We start from the raw sequence: 21,602 nt of genomic DNA, 5'->3' as shown, positions 1-21,602 counted from the left end.
TTGCATCCATGCTTGGAGACCATAATGCCCTGGAGAAGCATCTGGGGTATATGAGAGTGGCCTACTGGTTGAAGTGAAGTATCCTGTTTCAAAACACATACAAACTAAACTGTGCATTAGGATATGCAACCTGCAGATGTTGGATACTTCTCAAACATGAAAGCATTTAGAAACAAACAATTATTAAACAGATGCTTGGCTCTTACTAGAATGTAGTTGTAATGTGAAAAATGACACTGAAAACCAGCACCCTCGTACTGATTTTGGCCTGCCCCCTGTGTAGTCATGGATGCTTAATAAGAGTCTGATACTTGTATTTCTAAAACGTCAGAGCTTGCCAGCCTATTGAGAGCAAGAAAACTCACATGCTTTTAAGTCCAAGTATATACTATGGCCATAGGGGAAAAGGTCTATGAAATTTCTTTCTAGTAACAAAAGCATTTGTGGTAACATAGCTCAGTGGTACTAATTTGGTATGTTTGACATAACCAGTCATTGGTGGGTTTTTTAGTTGTGATTAACACAAACATTGTAGACTTATCCAGGAAATACCTCTGTACTTTTTCATACCACTATGTAATCTTTGTCATTGCCAAATTTACTACATTTTCTGTAAACAAATCTGGGTGACATGGATATTGATGTCCATAATTAAAGCTGAGTAAGAGTCAGAAAGGAAGAAAATGGCCTAAACTCGCTGTCACTGAAGTAATGACAAAATTCTTAACTTTGGCTGAAAGCATGGTTGGGAAAAAAGTTGATTTGTCAGAGCTTATCTTGACCAGGCAGTACTTGGAGTGCACTGAGTGCACTGTTGTGGTATTGCTCAGCATACCTATCAAATCCCTTGATAGTAGTGTCATTTATTTTTTCTTAATACGCTTGTTCTTAAATGACGAGCAGAGATTTTAGAAAGTAAAAGAACATGTAAACACAAATAGAAAATATCTCAGTCATATTTGCCAAATTACTTTATTTATGTTATGTCTACAGATGAAACTAGGTGCCAGAAGAGACACTGCATCAGACACTATTACTTATACTCCAGCTGCCAAGGAAAAATTTTGTCAGTAGCCTTTAGTAATATTTGGACCAAAAATACATGGATGTGCAGCTTTCAGCATTTTGTACGATGTAAAGTGCAGCTTCTCTCACAGGTCCTCTGTTTCTGGAACGGTGTTGGAATCCGAAGGCTGAATGAACACTACAGGAATATTCTCAGACGTCCATCCTTTAGGAGTCCTATTGAAGGATCTTCTGGTAGCAAGAGGGTTTGCAAGGATCATGAATCTGGGATCATTTAGCATCAGTAGATTAAAATCTGGTACCTTGAATTTAACCAGCTTTGATGCTCTCTCAAAACCACCAAAGGGAGTGGCAACTCTGTAGATATTAGAGAAATAAAAGTAAAATACGATTTTAAAAATACCTGTTTTATTTTCCTCCCAGGAGCTGAAAAGAACAGAAGCTATTTTAATAATACAGTTTTGGTACAATTTCTTGCTTACAATTTCAAGCTCTTGGGAAAAGTATTCCAATTGTTTTTCTGGCAAACGCTAAGATCTGCCTTATTTTCCCTTAGATAAAGCTTTCAGCTGACTTCAAAATTCAAATGGACAGAAAAGCCAAGGGAAAAAGATGTTGCAAGAAAACTTTGTCATTGGTGAGTCACAGTTACTAAATTTATTTTGTGGGTGATAAGTTGATAAATCTGAAAACATAGTTCAACACATTCTCTGTAGCAGGTAATTAGTTTAGGAAGTTCTCACCCCATTTTCTCCTATCCCCAGTTGCTTGTTCCTCCCACTACACTATATTTCAGAACCATATTGTTGTACCAGTTAGAGTGTATGTGGGTTGTGCTATAAACTTGGGTCACTTCTGGGTTAAACAAAGACCATTCAAAGCAAAGGAGCATGTTAAAATCCAAATTATTTCAGCAATCTGGTTTGTATCATTATGCTCAAACAATTGTAGCAATACAAGTGAGGAGGTGGTAAAGCCTAATGTGAAGCAGAAAAGAACAGCCAAAGACAACAGGCTCTGGAAAGGAGGGGAATGGGTGAGGACTTCTTACACCAGCTTTGTTTCTGAAGAAAATGTTTATGTAACTAAGCCTTGAAACACTGGCTGAAATTGGCCCCTAGTCTTCAGCCAGTATTTCTCATGTTATTTAAATGTAAATGTTCCCCCAGGCGATAGGCCTGAGAAACTAAAAGATAAGAAATACTAAGCAGGAACTGACTGTTACATACATTTGCAAATATTTTAAAACAACAGTATTTCCAAATACCTCCCATGATTCTTCTATATTTGCAGGTTTCTAGGCTGACACCTCCCCCCCGCCCCCCCCGAGTTTTTCTGTCACTTTTTCCAGACTCTTTTGTGTAAGGAAACGTGACCAAACAGACTATTATATGTGTTCTGCATTTTGATCAGCTGCATAACTTTGCTGGGATATATTTTGGCCAGTTAAGAGTGTCAGATTTTTCAGCTACACATGAGCACCTGACTTCTGCAAAGCTAGATACGTAGTGGCATGCAAAAATGAATTTTTTTGAAATGGAATTTCACCAGCCTTGGTAGGTTTTGTGTGTTTGATACAAAACAACAGATCTGCTGGAATATATATCCGGTGTCTCCAGGTATTATAGCAGAAGCCCAGAGAAATTAATACCAACAGGAACTAAAAGAGATCACTTGAATATCTGACTAGGATTTTCAGCAAGGTAACTATAGATAAAACAAAACCTAGGGAGAATTAAGTACACATACACAAAAAAAAAGAGATTAATTCAGAAAATTAATCTGTGACCTAAAAGAAGTGGTACTATTGTGTCATTACACAGATATTTCACTGAATTTCAGTAGAAACAGCATTTGTTGAAGGGTATGGTGTTAAATCCAAAGGGTCAGTCCTGTAAGATATAAAAAATCATGAAAGTTCTGGGGATGCACACTTATTGAGAGAAAAGCGCTGCTTTGGATTAAGCTCTAAAACTGTTTCTCAAATGAAGATAAGACAAGATTTTGCAGCAGCAGTCAGTCCAGGCATTAAACTCTCTTGAGGTCGAAGGAAGTTCTTTATACAAACTGCCTGTGGTATCAAGCTTTTCTTGTGAAACTGTCTTCTAGGTCACAGTGTCAAATTGGATACCGTATGATACTGATTAAAAATAATTGCTTGGTAATTGGCACAGAGTGAATCTAGTGATCTACATCTTACAGGATAATAAAGATTGTTTTAATTGCTGCTCTAATTAAGATACACATTCTCACATTGTTGTAATATTTCATTCTCATCAATATGTAAATTAAAAGGATAATCAATATGAACAGAACAATAATAACTGTATAAAATGCAAAACAATTCTATAGCATAAAACTTTCTCTTTGTAGTATTTTTGGGTTTTTAAATACAGCATGTTTCTGTAGGTAACAGGAGAGTGTTCTATGGAAATTCAAATACCTTTTGTGGGGAAAAAAACCCATGTAGTTGCTATACAGTCTGGCCTCAGAGAATTATGCATTCCTGCATGCTAGGCAGAAGCATATGATGATCGACATAAAGGAGAGTACAGTAATTGGCTAATAGATGTTAATTTTCCTTTACAGCAGCAGTATATTTTTGTGAGCAATAACTTGTCTGACAACATGGTGTTGTAATGACCTGTTGTGTGCACATCAACTGTATCAATTGAGGTCTGATTCATTGTGTAGAAGCCTAAAACTCATGTGTAAAAAAAATTCCAGTAGTCATTGCTCACAGTAAGGGCGGAAATGATGGTTCAGAGCCATAGGAAGTGGCACCAGGAACTATAAGAGATCGTTTAATATTCACTTTGCATATTCCTAAAAAGTAGGTGCATGATTTAACAATAGCAGGCACAACCACGTTTATTTTTAGCTGTTGTTTTAGCAGGGCTTCTTTTTTTTTTTTTTCCCTGCAGTCTTTCTTATTGAACATTATATTGTCTCAACATAGGAGACTACTTGTAGTTGATTATTTGGGAAAGTCTGAAGAAATGTTTTAACTGTGTTGGATTAGCACCTTCTCTTACATAATTACAAAAAAAAAAGTGAGTTTCACATTTTAAAATGGGACTCATTCTTAGAACATTCTGCTTATTGCTAATTCTGTGCAAAAAGGAGACATGGGAGCAAAGGACCTGACCCTACAAAATGCTCAGAGGTTCATGGTAGCTTAGTGCAAGAGCTAATGCCAATTTCACAGAGGTATTTAGGTGCTAAGGATCTGGCTAAACACCCAGTTTCCACTAATCTCACATCATTTCAAGTTAGCACCCAAAATTGCTTTGAGGCTCTGGATCTCAGTATTTTTACAATAGAGTTCAGAATCCATTAATCAATAACAACAGAGCCCAGTCCAGATGGACTGGATTCCTGTAGACTTTTTGATGCAGTAGTCTTTGGGAATTGAGAAAGCTGAGCAAGAATTTATCTAGTAGGAGAGGCAAGAACTAGTCAGACTTGCTTGACTTATGCGAGTAAGATGTAGTGCTTTGTATGTTACTCATAATCCTACCTTTGACATTTTATCCAGCTCCAAGAAAGCAGATGGAATAAAGGTACTAATTTAACTACTATTACGAACTCCTCAACAAATGTAGATTCATGCTGTCACTCCCACAGATGATTACTAGGTCCTTCCACACTGGTAAGAGACAAGATTTTTCACCAGTAAATAGTTCTTCAATCCTAATAAGAATTAATCTCCAAGAGAAATCAGATGGTATGGCTCTGTTCTGAAGTATTTGTCTGCTAGCACAGATTCATTTTCATCCAGGAGGAGGAAGGGTAGCCAGGTCTGACCAGTCTATTCAGAGATCCTCAGAACCCAATTCTGGGTGTCTCACAGAAAGCCCTGCCTCGGAAGGCACATGGGCTTGACATTTGCTGCCACCGCTTCTTCCTTCATTGACCTGCCAGCATTGCAAGATCCCTGCAGCATAAAATGCATACTAGACCCCAACTAATACCTCTATGAATTCTTTAGTTCTGATTCTGCTACTATTATAAAAATTGCACAGCTACAGGGTCCGGAGTCGCCTCTTCATTGTTGGCAGCGGAAAAAAAATCTGAATGCTGTTTAGTGCTGAATATACTTTTAAGGCATGCATGTGTACGTCTGTTCCAACACATCAGACGTCCCTAGCTGCTAAAGTTGTGTTGCTTTTACAGTTTGTTGTGTAACACGGAAAGCTGAAAGGTACCTGAATATGTCCTGTAAAGTCTGAGTGTCATTTTAACAGATACCACTGAATGAACTGGGAAGAATCTCACGCCTGTTTCCTTTGGGAGTCCTATGCATCACACTTACTGTTAAACACAGCCCTTCCTGACTAATGATGACTGTACCAGTGTTTTGCAGGAGAATAAACATAATTGCACTTTATTGAATGATGGAGCATGAAAGAAAGTCTTGACTGATATCCTCACTGGTAACAAAACGGTGCCATTATATTGCACTTTAATTGTTAAATACAGTATAGTTTGCTTTCTCTCCAAGACTGCAATTAAAGAAGTCAAGGATGCTGTGACCTAGATGCACGGAATGACTTAGTAGGATCGAGACACAGAAGTCCAAAGAGATATAGATACTTTACGCACAAAGCCCATAGGCTGTTAAATTCCTGAGATGCCTAATGTTTTCTTTATACAAATGCTAAGATCTGCCTTTATCTTAGCTATACTGGCAGCTGCACCTATCTTACACCAAAGCTCATCTGTGATTCTCTAATTAATAATCCTTTGCCTAAACTTTCATGCTTGAAAACATACATAATATGCTGCTGCAGCAAGCTTTGAGCAAAATAGCACATCAAGGCACTTTCACTCAAAATCCATGGCTGTTAGTGTTGAACCTCTGTGTCAAATAATAGTATGTCTGTGACTGGAGCTGTTCTGCAAGAGATTTGGATTCTCTTCAGTCTGAGGGTATATCTTTATAAGAGTGGACCTCACTGCTCACATACAGTATTCCAGCAAAAATGCTACCCAGAAATAAAAAATTACTTGGATTAGACAGAGTAGAACTCTTAGCCTAGACATCAGGCCACACAACTAACAGCAGAGAAGTGTAGGTCCTGTTTTCTGCTCCTAAATCTGTTTGTTTAATTTACTGTAAGCAGTAATTAAAGAAAGTGCATTGAAAGATCTGGGAACTCAGATGTAGGCCCAGGTTTCTCTTTCCCCAAGTCAGTTTCTTAATTGTTCAGCTAGAGAAAGATGTTTATTCCTTCTAGCCCAAAGAGTTTTATTATTTTCTGTACTATGGCACAGGTTTTAATAAGGGAAGTGAAGAGTGTACCCCCCTCTTCCATGGAAGAGCCAGAAACTAGGTTGTTACACCTCTCCTTGGGGTTTGACATTCCTGTAGTAATAAATCCAGGCTGGCCACATTCTAGGAAAATGATCTTTTGAAAGAGTGAACCTAACTGTCTATACAAATTTTAAAAGAATACATGTGACCCCTGCTCTGTTTCTGGAAAGGAAGACCTTAATCTAGCCCTGACCTGAAGATAGGCAGACAGAATTAGGTGCTGGTGGCCTTACCAAATAAATTTAAGTCACATTTAACCTTCTCTGTAATGTTTTCTGTTGGTTAGCCTGGCATGCAGTGTGCTGTCTGTTTTAAATCCCCTAATCAGACACTCCACTCTCCTGTGCATTTTTGAGTGTAGACACTAAGTCATAGCTGTAAAATCCTCTCCAAGAGGCTAGTATCTTGAATTTCAATTTTGCAAATTCTCAGTTTCTTTTTGGATCTACTCCTTCTTGCTAGAAAACATAAATCTGAGTGTACTGTATGTAACAGCTTTTCTAGGTCCACCAGGCATCCTTTTGTTTTCTTCTGGATGTGGATTTTTTCCATGAAAAGAAGAGTTGTCATGGATTATATTTGTATGCCTTGTGTTTTGAATTTACCAATTTCACAGTCTGGATCTGGATTTATGTGCCAGGTTTTAGGTTTTTATGGCAATTACAAGGCAGAGTATTGACCTTTCCCTTATATGAAAGTACATATGTTCAAGAAATTCGGACTGTCGTAAGCCACAGTTCTGCCATAGAAAGAAATCCAAACAGTTAGTGTTGTAAAGAGGACAACTAACAGAATATGGGACCACAAAGCAGCTAAAAACCCACAAAGAAACCATCAGATACCATCTCAAGACACATATCCCTATTAATGGGGCTTCTGTGCCCTGTCTGATCCTGTCTTTCACAGTAATGACTCACATGCTCAGAATCTCTCTTGTGAGAGGGAGAACCGATTCTGTCTATCCACGTATATGTATCTTTGGTGGTTTTGTGTTGGTTTGGCATTGGGTTGTTTCTTTTTTCAGTTACAATAACAATAGTACATAACTGTGCTATTACTGTTCTAATGTTAGCAGCTGTGGCACATCTCTCTCACTTGTATTTGCTATCTTTTGAGAAGAGTGTGCCGCACAGACTGAATTATTAAAATCGCGATGTATATTGCTGTTAGGAAGTCAGAATTAGTGTAGTGTCTGCAGTGCCAGTTTTGATGCTGAATTGTGTAATTTTTTAGTCCTTGCACTCACAGTTGAGGCCCATCTCAATGGCAGGAACACAAGTGATGTTTGTGCTATTTTTCTCTAAGTTTATATTGCCATGAGCCATTTTCTTTTTCAATAGATTGCTGTCTGGTGTTTTGAGGAAGGGTTTTGGTCTGGCTCAGCTGTCTGGAACTCAGCAGGGGTTATTTAGAGAAAAATTGTCCATAACTTCAATAAATAAAGATAGTGTGAATGGTATGAATGAAAGCAAAAGACAGAAGTAAGAATGTATTTTAAAACTTTCAGAATAGTTCAAAACCCAATGTTGTCCATATATCTAGAAGTTCTACTGAAAGCCTTAGTATACTAGTTACTATGTAAATGATTTCACTCTCAGATCCCATTCTACTTTAAATGTTTTTTAAGTCTGCTTGTAATATTTTATCTGTTAATTTGTTAGGGAAGGTTGTTGAAAATATAAAAAATGTTAAATGCAATAAAATATGCAGTCTGCTAACTATTTGGCATGAGGGATTGGTTGAGGGATAAAGTTCATTGTACTATCATTGCCTAAAAAACAAGCCACATGAGTTGTATTAAAAAAAACCAAAAAAGAATGGTTTGCATTATACAGCTTACAAAGTTTTGACTGAGAGGTTCCCTGATAGATCTCACGATCCCGTACCTGCTGAAGTTAGTAACAGAAATACTGAAAGGAGTTTGAAGCATTGCTATACCACGTTTCCCATTTATTGAGGACACTGGATTCCGATTCTTTCTTTCTTTCTTTCTTTTCTTTCTTTCTTTTCTTTCTTTTCTTTCTTTCTTTCTTTTCTTTCTTTCTTTTCTTTCTTTCTTTTCTTTCTTTCTTTCGTTTCAGCAATTCACCTTACATTCCTGGTTCTACAATTTAATTTGGGGTCCATGCTTTAGAGAGTGACTAGTTTCCTCCTTAATGCTCTTTGTTTGCCACTTGTAATCTGTGTGTGTGTTCATGTTCATGCATATACTTGCAAACACAGGTGGTAGGGGTTTTTTACAGCTGGTGGAAATGTTTAATTTCATAGTAATTTTTCTCTGCACTGTAAAATTCAGTGTCCATTCAGAATTACCTGTTAAAGCTCCTGTAGTCAGGCAGTTCTGGCTTTGCTTCAGGTTTAAAAAGTTTAGGATATAAAGCTTCCAGCAGCTCTGGATCATCCCTAATGGCTTCTATCCAGGGAGACTGATAATACTTCGGCACAGAAGTAGTGTTGAACTTTTCAGGAGGAATTTCTTTCAGTGGTCCAGAATATCCTGCAAGGCAATCACAGCAAAACCATTGTAATAATAGTTTGTGTTTTCTGCTTCCTTACCACCATCCTGTGTAACTAAGAAGTAACATACGATCGTTTCACAGTTAGGTAAAATGAACAATTGGATCAAGTCACCTGGCCAAAGCTACACAGAAACGGAAAGCTAGCAGGGGAAATTTGTAGCCTTTTAGATAACTGTTCCAATGGCTTCCACCCTCTTTTGAGGCTAAGTTTATTTTAGTGTTATATAAATTTATTTCTATCATTATAAGCATTTGTTTAAAACCAGACTATAGCTACACAGCCCTTCGGCTGAATTAACAAAAAGATTTTTAAAACATCCTTTTGGTTAAAACTAAGATAATTCTGTAGTCTTTGGGTGAAAGTTTCCAAAAGTGTTAAAAGGAGTTAGGATCACAGCCATTGTAGTGGAGTTCTTGTCTTTGCCTCTGCCTTAGATGCTTTAAAATGTCCTACCTACTTGGTTCTCTGGTCCCTTTCATTATCTGAAAAAGTGAAGAATCAGTTGTTTTCTCTGCATAATCATCTGAGGATCAGGCTCTGATCAGAATTTTACTGAATAAATAAATTCCGTATTCAGTCTGATTTCTTCTAAAGCCAAGTACAATATGGCAGGAATAAATGGGGGTGGGGAGTCAGACCTTAATATACAATTTGAAGAATTGAAACCAGCAAGGGATTATCCAATTAATGAGTTATACTATTTATTTGAAAAACAAGGGAAATCTATTCTACCCTTTTACCTTCCCACTACCTCTAGCTCTTGAAATTAATGCTCTTTCCTTCTAAAAGCCTAAAAAAAACCTCTATGGTTTAATATCTACTCCTTTTGCCAGACCTTTTTTGCCTAAAGAAAGGCTTGATGATTTCTATCATGTCTTAGCAATGGAAATTACCTCTGTTCGCATTGTATTTGACCAATGGATGCACAGAGTCTTAGCAGTCACTAACAGAGTAGCATTGACCTAGTTTACATAGACTAGAAGAGGTCTGCACAAAACATGCATTGAGTAATTCTGAACAAAGAATGAATTTGTAAAAAACACAGTCTGCTCATGGATAATTCATAAACAGGAAGAAGGGCTATATCACTGAATAAATTAATTAAAACAAATTAGCCTTCTCTAGTCTTTAAAGAATACAAAATAAGGCTTTCTTGTAGCTCACTGCTTTAAATAAAGACAACAGTACCCTCACAGTTAAGGACTTAAAAAAGAACAGTTTATGCAGCCAGAGGCAAATTCCTTTTTAAGTCACTCCTCTGTAAAGGTTTCTAGCAAAACTTATAGTGACTTCAGATCTACATTTATGGGTAATTAAACTACAATTGATAACTTTCAGACTGTTGAGCAGTATATTGCATATTAGAAACTAAAGTTTGGCAAAGAAAAATCAGTATATTAATCTGGTTTTAAATCTGAGGATCTGTTTCTCAGTGTTTATAAGACCAGTAAATATAGGAGCAGTTTCTCTTGATATTAATGTATGTTTTCAGGTTAGGGAGAAGTAGTACAAAAGGCATATCAAATCCGTAAAAATGAACAGAAGCAACTGAAGAGCATCACTTTCCATTTCTGTGGGAGATTCTGCTTAGTTATCTGACTCAAATTTATCAATGCCTAATAGTAAGTCCACTAACAAATTCTTGTTGAAGATACTATTTTATAAAGACGTCCTTCCTCTGCTGTGAAATGAGTATTAAATATATTTAATGTTTGTAAACTCACATATTACCTGGGGCAATGTTGTCAGGATGCGGTGGGCTCCGGGGATCGGGTGTATTAGGAGGTGTCATTGGGGCATGCTGGGGAATTCCTTCCACACCGAGGCCATCCATTTTAATGCTCTGTATGGGCTCTCCGCGCTGCATTCAGATAGAAATAAATATCGTTGACAGCACAGGCAAAAAAAGCCTCTGTGATTCTCTGTTGAGAGTTGGAGTGATACTCCAATTTACAGCCCAGACCTGTGACCCAGGGTATACTATCCGAAGGCATACTGTCCTGCTGTTTGGCACCCTGTTTGCTACACAGCACTCCCCAGGATTTTCTGGCTGTTAGCTGGAAGATGACGTAGTTTCACAACTCTCTTACATTGTCTATGTAAGCAAAAATGAATAGTTTTTCAGTGTTAAGAATGATATCCCAGCACAATTTTAAATGTCTGTATTACAAGTGTGTGAATGCTTTATTGAACAGATTGGAGGTGGTGTGAGCTACGTCAAGACTCCTAAAGCCTTGTAACCATCCAGCTGAGTTGTCTGACCTTTTCCTAAGTTTGGGATATTTAAATATTGATATGCAGTCTATGAAGAGAGTTCATCCCATCTGCTGCTTACACCAATCACCGCAAACTCTACCTGTGCGTGTGGGCTGTGTGATTCACAGCAAAGGGTAGATCTTGTCACTTTGGCAGGGGTCCCATAAAATGTGTCCCCTGGATCACTAGACACTAGAAGCTGTTATGTGCCAGACAGAGCACCCTTGCTACCCAAAGATTCAAGAAATCTGGCAAGTTTGCTCCGTTTGAGTTTCAAAGCACTGATACTTCAAAGGCTCTCTTCCCAGATCAGTTGAAAATTCACTGCATTTGTTGAATTGCTTTTGTTTGGGATTTTCTTTTCCTTTATTTGTAATAGAAATAACAACTTCAGTACAGGTCACTTTCTGGAGATTTATGATATGCTGTTATTTTCCACCCTCCTATCGGGTCATCAGTTCTAAGGAAACATCCAAAGGCTTAATCATTGTTGCATAAATATAGAATTAGAGTCTCATAAGAAGTCAGTGTCTTATTTTAGCTATGACACACAGGCTAAAAGCAATTTAAATATAGACTGTTTCAGAGTAAGAGTTTCTTAAAGTAGGAAAGCAAACAAATAATACTTGTTTAAACTTGAAACAAAAAAAAGATCAAGGCAGAATGTTTTCTAGCCATCCTGAAGTATGTTAGAAAGATTAATTTTGGCAGGCAGAATCATAAAGATGATGAAGACAACACCAGTGGTGGCTAAATAGGCATTTAAGGGAACGGAACAGAAACCAAAGAGGCATCATTTTTTCACATCAGAATGTCATACTGACTACAGCATGTGTACTCTATGTGTTTTTGTGGGAAGAAGTAGACTGGAGGGGAACTGATCTGTTAGACTTTGTAGCAAAAGCATGGAACTGGATACAGAAATTCTGAGGAGGCTGATAGTGTTGTGCTCAGAATTTATCTGTGTAGCTTCTAACACACTGTAGAGGGAGAAATTGGGGGGACGGTATTCATATATGGACTTCTAAATAATAGTGTTCTAATAATAGTTTTGGGTGTTCACTACAGTTATTCCAATTTTTATGTGGAATTTCTTTTGTGCAGATTTATTTTAAAAAGGCAGATTTATGAAAACTCAAACATGATCCCATTTGATCCCTGTGTCATTTAATTTCTGTTTAGTGAGTGACCAAAGAAGTTTGGAATATCTGCACCATAAAAAAAGAAACGTAAAAATTTTTCTTCTATAACATGGGATATTAAGACATACTTTTCTTCCTGAGTAAAGTTAATTTTTTGTATGGGAAATGTAAAGGCCACAGAATTAGAAATGCATTTACCTTTACAGTCAACAAAGCATAGAGAATATCTTCTTCAAGAAGGGAACAAAAATATTTCAGAGATTTCAGCTGTGATATTGGAAATATTGAACTCAGCTCCAATAATCGCCTCTTGGACTGTTGTGAGATCCCTCAACATTTTGGTTAGCATGGACAATGGTAAATTGCAAATGCGTCTTTTATTGTCTGCTCCCAAAGCCTTGTTATGAGATGCAACTAGACAAAAAGTTTTCTTAGAGTCAGTAAGTTGCATTCATTTTATGGTTTCTGATTAATTTACAAGTGTGTGTGTATTTTCTTTAGTAAAATTAAACATAATAGGAGTAAGTCCTTTGGTGCTTTGCTGTTCTGATTAATAAATGAATTGTTTTATATTTGTACCGATGCAAACTTTAGATTATATCACAACAATACATTACATATAGTTACTATTTTTCTTATTCCAAGTGAAGGTTAAAGAATTGAGTCAAAGTCTTTGTATGGATTCTGTAGGGGCTGGATCCTAACACAATCACAGGACCACCTGTGCAATGATTAGTTGTAAAAGCTTCAGGGAAAGAGAATTGCTATTCTACAAAAAATATTTCCCAGGTTAATTAATAATAATTAACTTTTGTACCACATACTTCTTTTCATCTTCAAAGCAGCTTAAAAGTACTGGGACAAATTCTGCTTCTTTAGTCATGCACCTTTGTATCTGAAATCAGCAGGGATGCATACATGTAACTGAGAAGCACAATTTAATACAATACTGGAATTAGAGGGGCTGGTTTCGTGCTGTATTAGAGTGGGCATGGAGTATTCATGTTGAAATAATTAAACCTTGCAGCACATTGGAGAGTTAGGTAAAATTTATGAATGTTGTTGTCCCTATTTTCAGAGGTTAAGCAAAAGGTTTAAATATTTTGCAAAGGCCACAGATGTGACAAATGGCAGGTGCATTTAGTTCCTGCCGTGAGGATTCCCAGGATATCACTAATGCTTTAACCCAATTCCTGAAGGACTAGTTCAAAGAATAATTGGCTTTCAGTGACAAGCTCCATCCTTTTTCTCCCTGTTGAGACAGGCAGGCCTGAAGCGTATTAGTACCAGTTGTGAGAGTCATTTTGCTGCTTAGGAACCACGTGGAGACCACCAACCAATTTTAATAAAAATACTTACTGGTTGCATGAAGCAGACTCATTTCTTCCAACCTTTGGAATACCATTAACTAGTTAATTTTTTAAATTAACTAGTTAATTTTCAATAGTCAATGAGCCAATTATTACAGGATAAGAACTCTGATCGCTAGGAACCTGAATTAGATTTGAATGAGAATGTTTTGAATCTGATTTCCTTAAGTATTACAGTGTTCAGATTTTTATTTGTGTATAGGAGCTCAATAAAATACAAATGGCTTATTTCATGTTAGCCTCATTCTAGTACAGGATTTTGCTTTTATTCTTCCTGAAACTACAAAAATCATGCACAATGTGTATCATGAGCACCAAGGGAACCCAAGCTAGTCTCATCGTGTTTCATTAATAAGTCATTACAAAATACTCACATTTCTTGGCTTGTTTGCTACGTAATGATAATTTTCGTATGTGTATTTGTCAGATCGCCGCTGACGTCTCTTGAAGAGTCTTGCACCTCTGTTGCTGAGTGTTGATAGTTCCTCTACCATGATATCTCTGGGGGTGCTGACCTTTTTTCCAAGGTTTAAGCTGGGTGAGACTGCAATACAATGGATAAATACATACCTCTGTGTTTCTTAAATGCCTGATATTGCATACCTTACACCTGAAATCCAACAATATGTTAATACATACTTATCTAACACATAGCATAGCTTCATATAGTGTTAGTGAAATTAATCATTCTTCCAAAATTTTGGAGCAGAGTATTGAACACCACAAACCTCTTTTTTTGAAGATGCTAAGCACCCCAAGCTCGAAATTTACTTCAGTTGAATGGCATTCAGCTGTTATCAAAATCAGGTCTAGAATGTCCTACACACCATCTTAATAGCAGACTAGTAAAAACTGGCTTCTGCTGAAAGAGGAACAAAATTCCATCTGACCCCAGGGTTCCCACATCAAACCTTCAGTTAACTTTCTGTGTCCTGCATTGGATAGATGAGCAGGTAACCCCTTTTAAACATACCTACCAGTTTCTTATTGCTTATAAACATCATATTTTCAATTATTCTTTAATATTCTGTTTGCTTTTGAAATCCAGGGCAAGTTTTGTACTTAAAGTTTGCTTTAGAAAGTCTCTATTAAATAGTATTTTTAAACTATTTTTAAAGAAGCTTTCAAAATAAAGCTCAAGGTATTGAAAATGAGAGCCCTAACCAGGAATTATAATATCCTTCTAGGAATTGATACATTTAGAACATTTTCTTTTTCATTCTTTCTAAGAGGAAACTGAATTACTAGATGCAGTGTTACTTTATTTGCTAGTTGGGAAAAATTCCTTCTTTGTCTTTAGTGACCTCCTGGGTCACCAAATCCTGGGGGATTTGAAAATGAACATGCATAAGCAGGGGAAGGGGAGATCAATTGGGTCTGTAAATGGAGAACTCTGAATGTCAGAAACTCTGCTGGTCATCTTCATGGTAATCTTCTGGAAACTGGGATGCTGGTAGCAATGAACAAGCTGTGGCTTTGTGACTGAACTCTCTCACTAGATGACCTCAACCTATAAATAAAGCTTAAACCTCAGAATACAGTAACTTCAACACTGAACAAACTTATTTTATTTTAATATTTATCATTTTATTAATTGAAATTGTTCTACTCAGTTGTTCATAAACTTCAGGAAGAAAAATAGGAAGATGCAGTGTGCTTTGAGGATGATATCAATGGTCTAGTATGTTTCTTTGATCCACTTATTCAAAGTCACATTCAGTCATTTCTTTAATAATAAGATATTCTATTCTTCACCTATTCTTATGGTCTACAGGATTTAAAATTCTGAACTTTGACATATATTTTAATGCATTAAAATGAAATGAAAGCAAATTATATGTAAGACACTGTATCTTGCTTCCCGGCTGAGCACACAGGAAGCCCAATTTAAAATTAACATTACAAATTAATTAACTGCAAAAGGTACCTAATGTCAAAGTTAATATTGCATATGCAGGGTGTCATTTTGAGTAAATGGCATGTTTAACATGGCATATGTCTGCTAGTAACTTTATGTTGGAAAACCAATGTGATCTGCTGACATATAGGAAAACTTAATTGAGCAGGTATATTAAATATTTAGCCGAAGATGTATATACAGGAGTTTTCCATGTAGTAAATCAAACAAGTTTGCGGGCCCTGGAGTGCATCACTGTTGATCCACTTCTGTTCATACTGATTTCAACTGAATGTTTACAACAGATTTAACTGGAGCGAGAGCAAGCTAAATGTATTGTGAGTTGGAGCATGCACTTCTGCTTTAAAAATAGTATGCACAAAGAATCCTAACAACCTTCTGTTATTTAGGAGGTAACTACAAAACAGAGAGTTCTTAACATGGAAGAAAATGACTCAGCTTGCCCAATGTAGCCATATCAGTGACAGATAGTGGTGGGGTTTTGGCTCTGTGGTTGAGATAAGTGCACTGGTTATTGGCCTGTGGCCTGAAATTTTGACCCACAAGTCATATTTTGATTTTATCATTTATCAAGATTACTGTACAGGTACGGACTGTTGGATGTTTTTTTACTAGTAAGGAGTAAGAAATTTACCCTTCAAATCAGCAACATTTTCCTGTAGAAAAAGCTTTTCTTCTTTGTACACAGAGTGGGTAGTATGTACATCCTCAGAGACTGGGGTGCCAAGGTGATTGCAGTTCTCTGTCCAAACCGCTCAGTATTCTTCTGGGACACGCTGGATGTTATCTATTTTGGGCCTTGCTGTTCCCTTACATACCCCTGTTCTTGTTAATGTTAACTGAAGGCTCCAAGGTACTTTGTAACCCACAGTTGTGTACTATTGTGTATCCAGGCAGCATCCCAAAAACATAAGTGTGAAGTTCATTGGAATCCCTTGCCAACTAAAATCTAATCATCTGTCTAGTTTTATGATGTGTCTAAGGATTGTTTCAGTGTCAGTGCAGTAAAGGTGATGAAGAATGAGTAAAAGAGGACATTTAGAGGATGATAGAGAACATCAATGTCATAAATGGACATTGTAAATTAATACTGGAAGTTTAATTCATAGTTTAATCCTAATCTTAAGCTTTTAGCTTCATTTCTTAATTTGTTCCTGCCAAGTCCTTCCTGTCCTGCACTTAAAATTGTAACAGACTGTATTTAAATATGATTTATATAGTTCCTTCTGCATTCACTGCCTAATCCCCCTTTAATCCTGCAGTTTACAATCTTCTAAATACCTTAATCTGGATTATAAATTTTAATAATGAATATCAGATAGTATGTTTGTTGTAGTATCAGAAATAAGATTTTTTTAACTATATCATGAAAGATAGTTAATCATGTAGCTACTGAAGAATGCATTTAAGAAATAGTATAGAACTGGACATGAGATTTAAGTCTAGTGGTAGGCTAACCTGATGAACTCCAAGGGCTTCCTTAAACACATGTATTTACATACATGTACTACTCTATCAAGTAGCCTTTGAAATGCTATGATAAGTCCAAGTCTGCTAGTGAAAAACCAAGGGCTTGGGGAGGTCACTATACCCACACGCTGATTTATTACTACAGTCTCTCTTCTGAGAACATAAGGGGGCTTAGAGTTAGTGTCTATTCCTGCAGCTTTTTATGACATGTCAAACTTCTCTAAAATACAAAGTCATGTCCCACAAACCAACAGAAGATGTGGACTTTCAGTCATTACCAGTCTTGCCCAGAGATTGGTAATCTTTGAGACACTGGTAAAAACTTGGTTGATTTTGTATTTTATCAACAACTGTTTCTGCTATGAATATCTTTTAACAAAGAATTTGATATTCACTGTTTACCTGAAAGCATTATAATAAAAAGGGGCTGAAATAAAAATGCAGTAGGTATGCTTTCTGTGTGTCATTCCAAGCTACTGGGGCTTGGAATAAACAGAATCTTTTGTTACTGTTTACCTCTGTTAACAGTGGAGAGGTTTGTAGGTCTGTGAGACTGGCTGAAACAGTATATTTAATTTTTACACAATTACCAGGTGCAGGACCTTCATTACTAATAGCGGTGTGAAACTCAGAAAGATAGCAGTTCACCTTCCAGATCTCAGGCTAAGCTTATTGAATTAACAGTTAGGGGAAAAATAAAATATAAAAAATTAATAGAGCTGAATTTAGCCATTTAAAAAACAGATTTCTCCTTGATTTTTCCAAGAATTGTTCAGATTTGGTCCCAAAGAACTAGCAGATACTTTGTGTGATTACAGCTTTGGTTATCCTTCTGTTTCTTAACTGGTTTCACTGAGCTTGTACAGTTATAAATTTCAGACTTTTTTCACACCCATTTCATGGAATTTCATATTGTTTTCAGCATTTAAATATCCCAGGCATCCAAAGAAGATGCAAATGTAGAACGTACACTTAAAGAGTTAGTATTGCCTTCAGTGGCCACATGCCACAGCATATCTTGTAGGATAAGCTGTCATGTCTATGTGTATGAATCTAAACTTGACAGCAAATCTGATAATACGTAAATAATAAAAAGGGACAGCTTATGTGAGGCAAATGCCAAGCATCAGCACAGATTATCCAATAACGCCAATGATTTCAAGGACTGTATGATAGATTTATTAGTATTGCTATGAATAGTAGCAACATTTACCATGTGAAATGCCTTGGTTCCAAGCAAACATATGAAAGACTTTTTGTGGTTTTGCCCTGAAGAGCTTACAGGCTATTTATTTCAGGCACATGTAGTACTTGGGTTTACAACACCAAAAAAAAAAGGAGTTGTAATGAAATCTGTAAGGGCAGTCTGACTTAAGTGTGTGTTGGGTGGAGAATGGAAATAGGAAAGAAGTATTTGGTTAGGAATAGAAATTACAGAAAAAAACTGTGGAAATCTCAGAAGGACTAGGACCAAGCACTGAAACTCATAGCTTCTTTTTCTAAAAACCTTATGTCTCTTGTCCTACTCTTCATGCAATTGCAGTGGTCAGTGAGTGAGTACGGAAACCATCCCCAAATTCTTTAGAGCAAAAGCCCACAAGAAAGATTTTCAGTACTGGAATTTAATGTTGAGTGTTTTATCCTATGTGAGTGGTATAATTTTCATAAATTCTAAATATTAATGGTGATCCCTTTTTTTCAGTGAGGCTTGTGGGGTGCTTATAACTTTTAAAAGTTTTAGCTTTTATGTAGATGGTAAAAAAGGCTTCATGGGGAGGATTGGAAGGATCTCCAAAAGCATCCAGCACATACCTAATGAAAGCCAAGCAGATTTGTATTCCTAGCTGAGTTAATTGCTTCTTACGGTGTCACACTAGAAGTGTAATTTTAAGAACTTGTTTTAGAAAATCAAACTACCTTCTCATAAGTGTCTGCATTTTCATCAGTGCAACAACAGAAAAGTAAAATTTCTTCATATAAGATTAATTGGTGGCTGCGTATTAGAGAGAATTGCCAAATGCTAGTAAAATTTGTTAGTTACAGAGATTGAGAGGAAGGAACAGAGATGTAAGGATTTGTTTCAAAATTTTTTATCATTCATATAAAAAAGCAGAGTGAAACAGAGAAAAAAAGAGGATACAGATCAGCACGTTTCTTAGATGATAGCCTTTTAAAATGGAATTAAGTAATGTTATTAACCCCAAATAATATTCTGAAAGGCTATCCTAGCAGAATGTACATCAGCTGTTAGATTACTTCATTCCTCCACAGCAGTTGTTCATCTGAAAATAGCTTTCAAATGAAAAGAGGCAACTACAAAAGGATTAGTTACCATAGGCAGCATGATACTCCCACAAGATTATTTATGGCAAAACACCCAGAGACAAAGCTGTAAGAGAGTTAAACTCTACGATTAAAAAAATATATTAGGGAGGGCTAGAGGACATTGCATATATAGTAAGCTGGGTTCAACGCTATACCATTTCTGTGTATTTCATCCATAATGGCTGATGCTTGTTGTTTCCTCTCTTTGACCATGGCAGAATGTGATAACATTGTGATTTTCTGATACGATTTTTCCTTGCTGAAAAAAAACAACACATTTTTACATTGTTGAGCCAGCTTGCACAATTCAGCCAACTTTAATTTCTAATAGCCTGTTTAGAATGGCTGAATAGTGAAGTTAGTTATTTCTGATTTAGGAATACTGCACTTTTAATTGTCCAAAATGCACTGGCAGTTCTTGCTTGCAGACAGATGCTAGGACATGTTCTGATGGATAGAAGATTTGAAGGAATGGACTTTTGAGTTGGCTGCATAAATTCTGTAGCAAAATCAGTGTCAGTGGTCTAGGCCTCCTTACATCTACACATTATATTAAAAGATGTAAATTCATAACTGATATTTTAATTACATCTTGGTTTATGCTTTCATAAATGTTACATTTTGACATTTCTTAATCTAATAAAGAATTTGAGGAACTAAATGAGGTGCTCTGGCATTTTTAAAGAAAGTGCATTTCTGACTAAGTAGAAAAATAAACATCTTTTTAATTGCAGAGTCAAGAGGTTACATAAATGTCTTTTATACGACAGTTTGTAGGACAGACAATGTCAAAATATTTCAGGAAACAATACACTTACCCTACTGTTTTGTTGTGCAGAAAAAAGCGATCTCAACCCTTTAGTTGAAGCTTCAGGAGTTAGTTACATATGGGGATGACCTGCCTGGTCCAGGATGGTTTCTACCCTTGTGCTTGGATCTGCATGGTACCTAGTACCGAGACAAACTGGGGGCTGATCCTCTTCAAAGGGATTGGCATCCAGCTGACATCAACCAGTTATATATAGAATCAAACACTCCAGCCACTCATATCTTCCTGGCGAAAGAAGAGAACAGAAAAGATTCAACTGCACCCACAACAAAGACAGTTTATATCCCTTTCAGAGCTTATTGGAAGATTTAATGGAATGCTCCCCTCATACTCATACAGATCATCTCCTCATCACCTCTGAGAATAATAATCTCCATGTTATAACCAGGAAAGAGACATTTAAAAATAAGGTGTTAAATATATGGATGGGCAAGACTATATCAGATGAGAATGGCATGGACTAATCCTTTAGTGAAAGATGAAACCATGCTTCAATAGTAGCTGATGGCTAAAGCCAGTGGCAGATGGCTGATGTACAAAGTCTGTTCTGAAAAAGAAATGAGAAATTTTTCAGTATTATATGTGGTAGGGAGTAATTGCTCAACAAGCGCACACCTCGCAAACTGTTATTCAAAATCTCTTAATTTTCTTTGTGCATTAGGAACAGAAACCTGCAGTAATTTGAAGCTTAGTAATATTCAGCATTCCAGGATACTGTTGTATCAGTTTATCAAAGAAATATTTCATGACAGCAACCAACTTTGGACAGAAGGAAACAGTGGCAGAAGGAAGCATTCCCCCCTTACCCTCCTGTCTGAATGCAGCTAGCTGAATTATGGGGCAGGAAAAGCAAGATGAAGTTTTTGTATTTCTGATTTGGTTTTGGGGTTGTTCTATGAAGTTTCTTGTTCTTATGGAGAATTATAGTCTTGTTTAGCTTGGAGGATTGATTAGAAAATTGCTTGGATCCTGATATGACAGGAGAAAGGAATTCTGACTGTAAATGGAATCTGGAGAGTAATAAAATACATCCACACAATGTGCATAACTTTTCAAGCAAGAAGCACTCTGAGACAGATAAAATGGATGTGCCTGATGCAATGTCCTAAAAATCTGCCTGTTCAACCAAAAAACTGCATTATTTTTTCCTCAAGCTTTCTATTCCTAGGCTTAGCTTTGCAAAACATTTTTCTGAGACCTAGATGTCTCTGCCCCAAAGAGGTGTTAATGTGAATCCTCACTATCAGAATTTGCCTACTGCTGTTACTCGTTGGTAATTCTTTTCTAGTTTTTTTGCTTGGATCAGCCACTTTCAACTACCAGCGAGCATGGTCAAAGTCTTTGTTGAATCTTATCTATTCAGCTAAAGGCCAGGATTGTTCTCAGTGGTTCACTGCCAAGCTTTCAAGTGGGATTGCAGGAGAGTCTG

General features: G+C 36.7%; 1 protein-coding gene across 2 annotated transcripts; it reads right to left on the bottom strand.

The window, feature by feature from the left end:
* Nucleotides 1-956: 956 nt before the first annotated feature.
* Nucleotides 957-20,312, bottom strand: MYOZ2 (myozenin 2). 2 transcript variants are annotated; one of them, XM_010575550.1, is made up of 6 exons: nt 20,163-20,312; nt 19,500-19,603; nt 14,006-14,175; nt 10,595-10,724; nt 8,657-8,840; nt 957-1,383 (listed from the first exon to the last, which is right to left on the bottom strand). In XM_010575550.1, the coding sequence occupies exons 2-6, from the start codon at nt 19,573-19,575 to the stop codon at nt 1,152-1,154; spliced, it is 792 nt and encodes a 263-aa protein (XP_010573852.1). In that variant the 5' UTR covers nt 19,576-19,603; nt 20,163-20,312; the 3' UTR covers nt 957-1,151. The 2 variants fall into 2 exon arrangements, with proteins under 2 accessions (XP_010573852.1, XP_010573853.1); XM_010575551.1 differs by having other exon boundaries at nt 14,006-14,241; nt 20,163-20,286.
* Between the last annotated feature and the right edge of the window lie 1,290 nt (nt 20,313-21,602).

This window comes from Haliaeetus leucocephalus, unplaced genomic scaffold (genome assembly GCF_000737465.1).
Source record: "Haliaeetus leucocephalus isolate CR32 unplaced genomic scaffold, Haliaeetus_leucocephalus-4.0 Scaffold484, whole genome shotgun sequence".
In the NCBI taxonomy this organism is placed as follows: domain Eukaryota; kingdom Metazoa; phylum Chordata; class Aves; order Accipitriformes; family Accipitridae; genus Haliaeetus; species Haliaeetus leucocephalus.
The sequence above is the reverse complement of the archived record's forward strand: the minus strand, read 5'-3'. Positions and strand labels throughout refer to the sequence as shown.

Coding starts and splice junctions, on each gene's coding strand:
- MYOZ2 (XM_010575550.1), bottom strand. CDS start 19,575: ATGTTATCACATTCTGCCATGGTCAAAGAGAGGAAACAACAAGCATCA. Junction 14,176..19,499: donor GGATGAAATACACAGAAATG/GTATAGCGTTGA, acceptor ATTGTATTGCAG/TCTCACCCAGCTTAAACCTT. Junction 8,841..10,594: donor TCCTGACAACATTGCCCCAG/GTAATATGTGAG, acceptor ATTGCCTTGCAG/GATATTCTGGACCACTGAAA.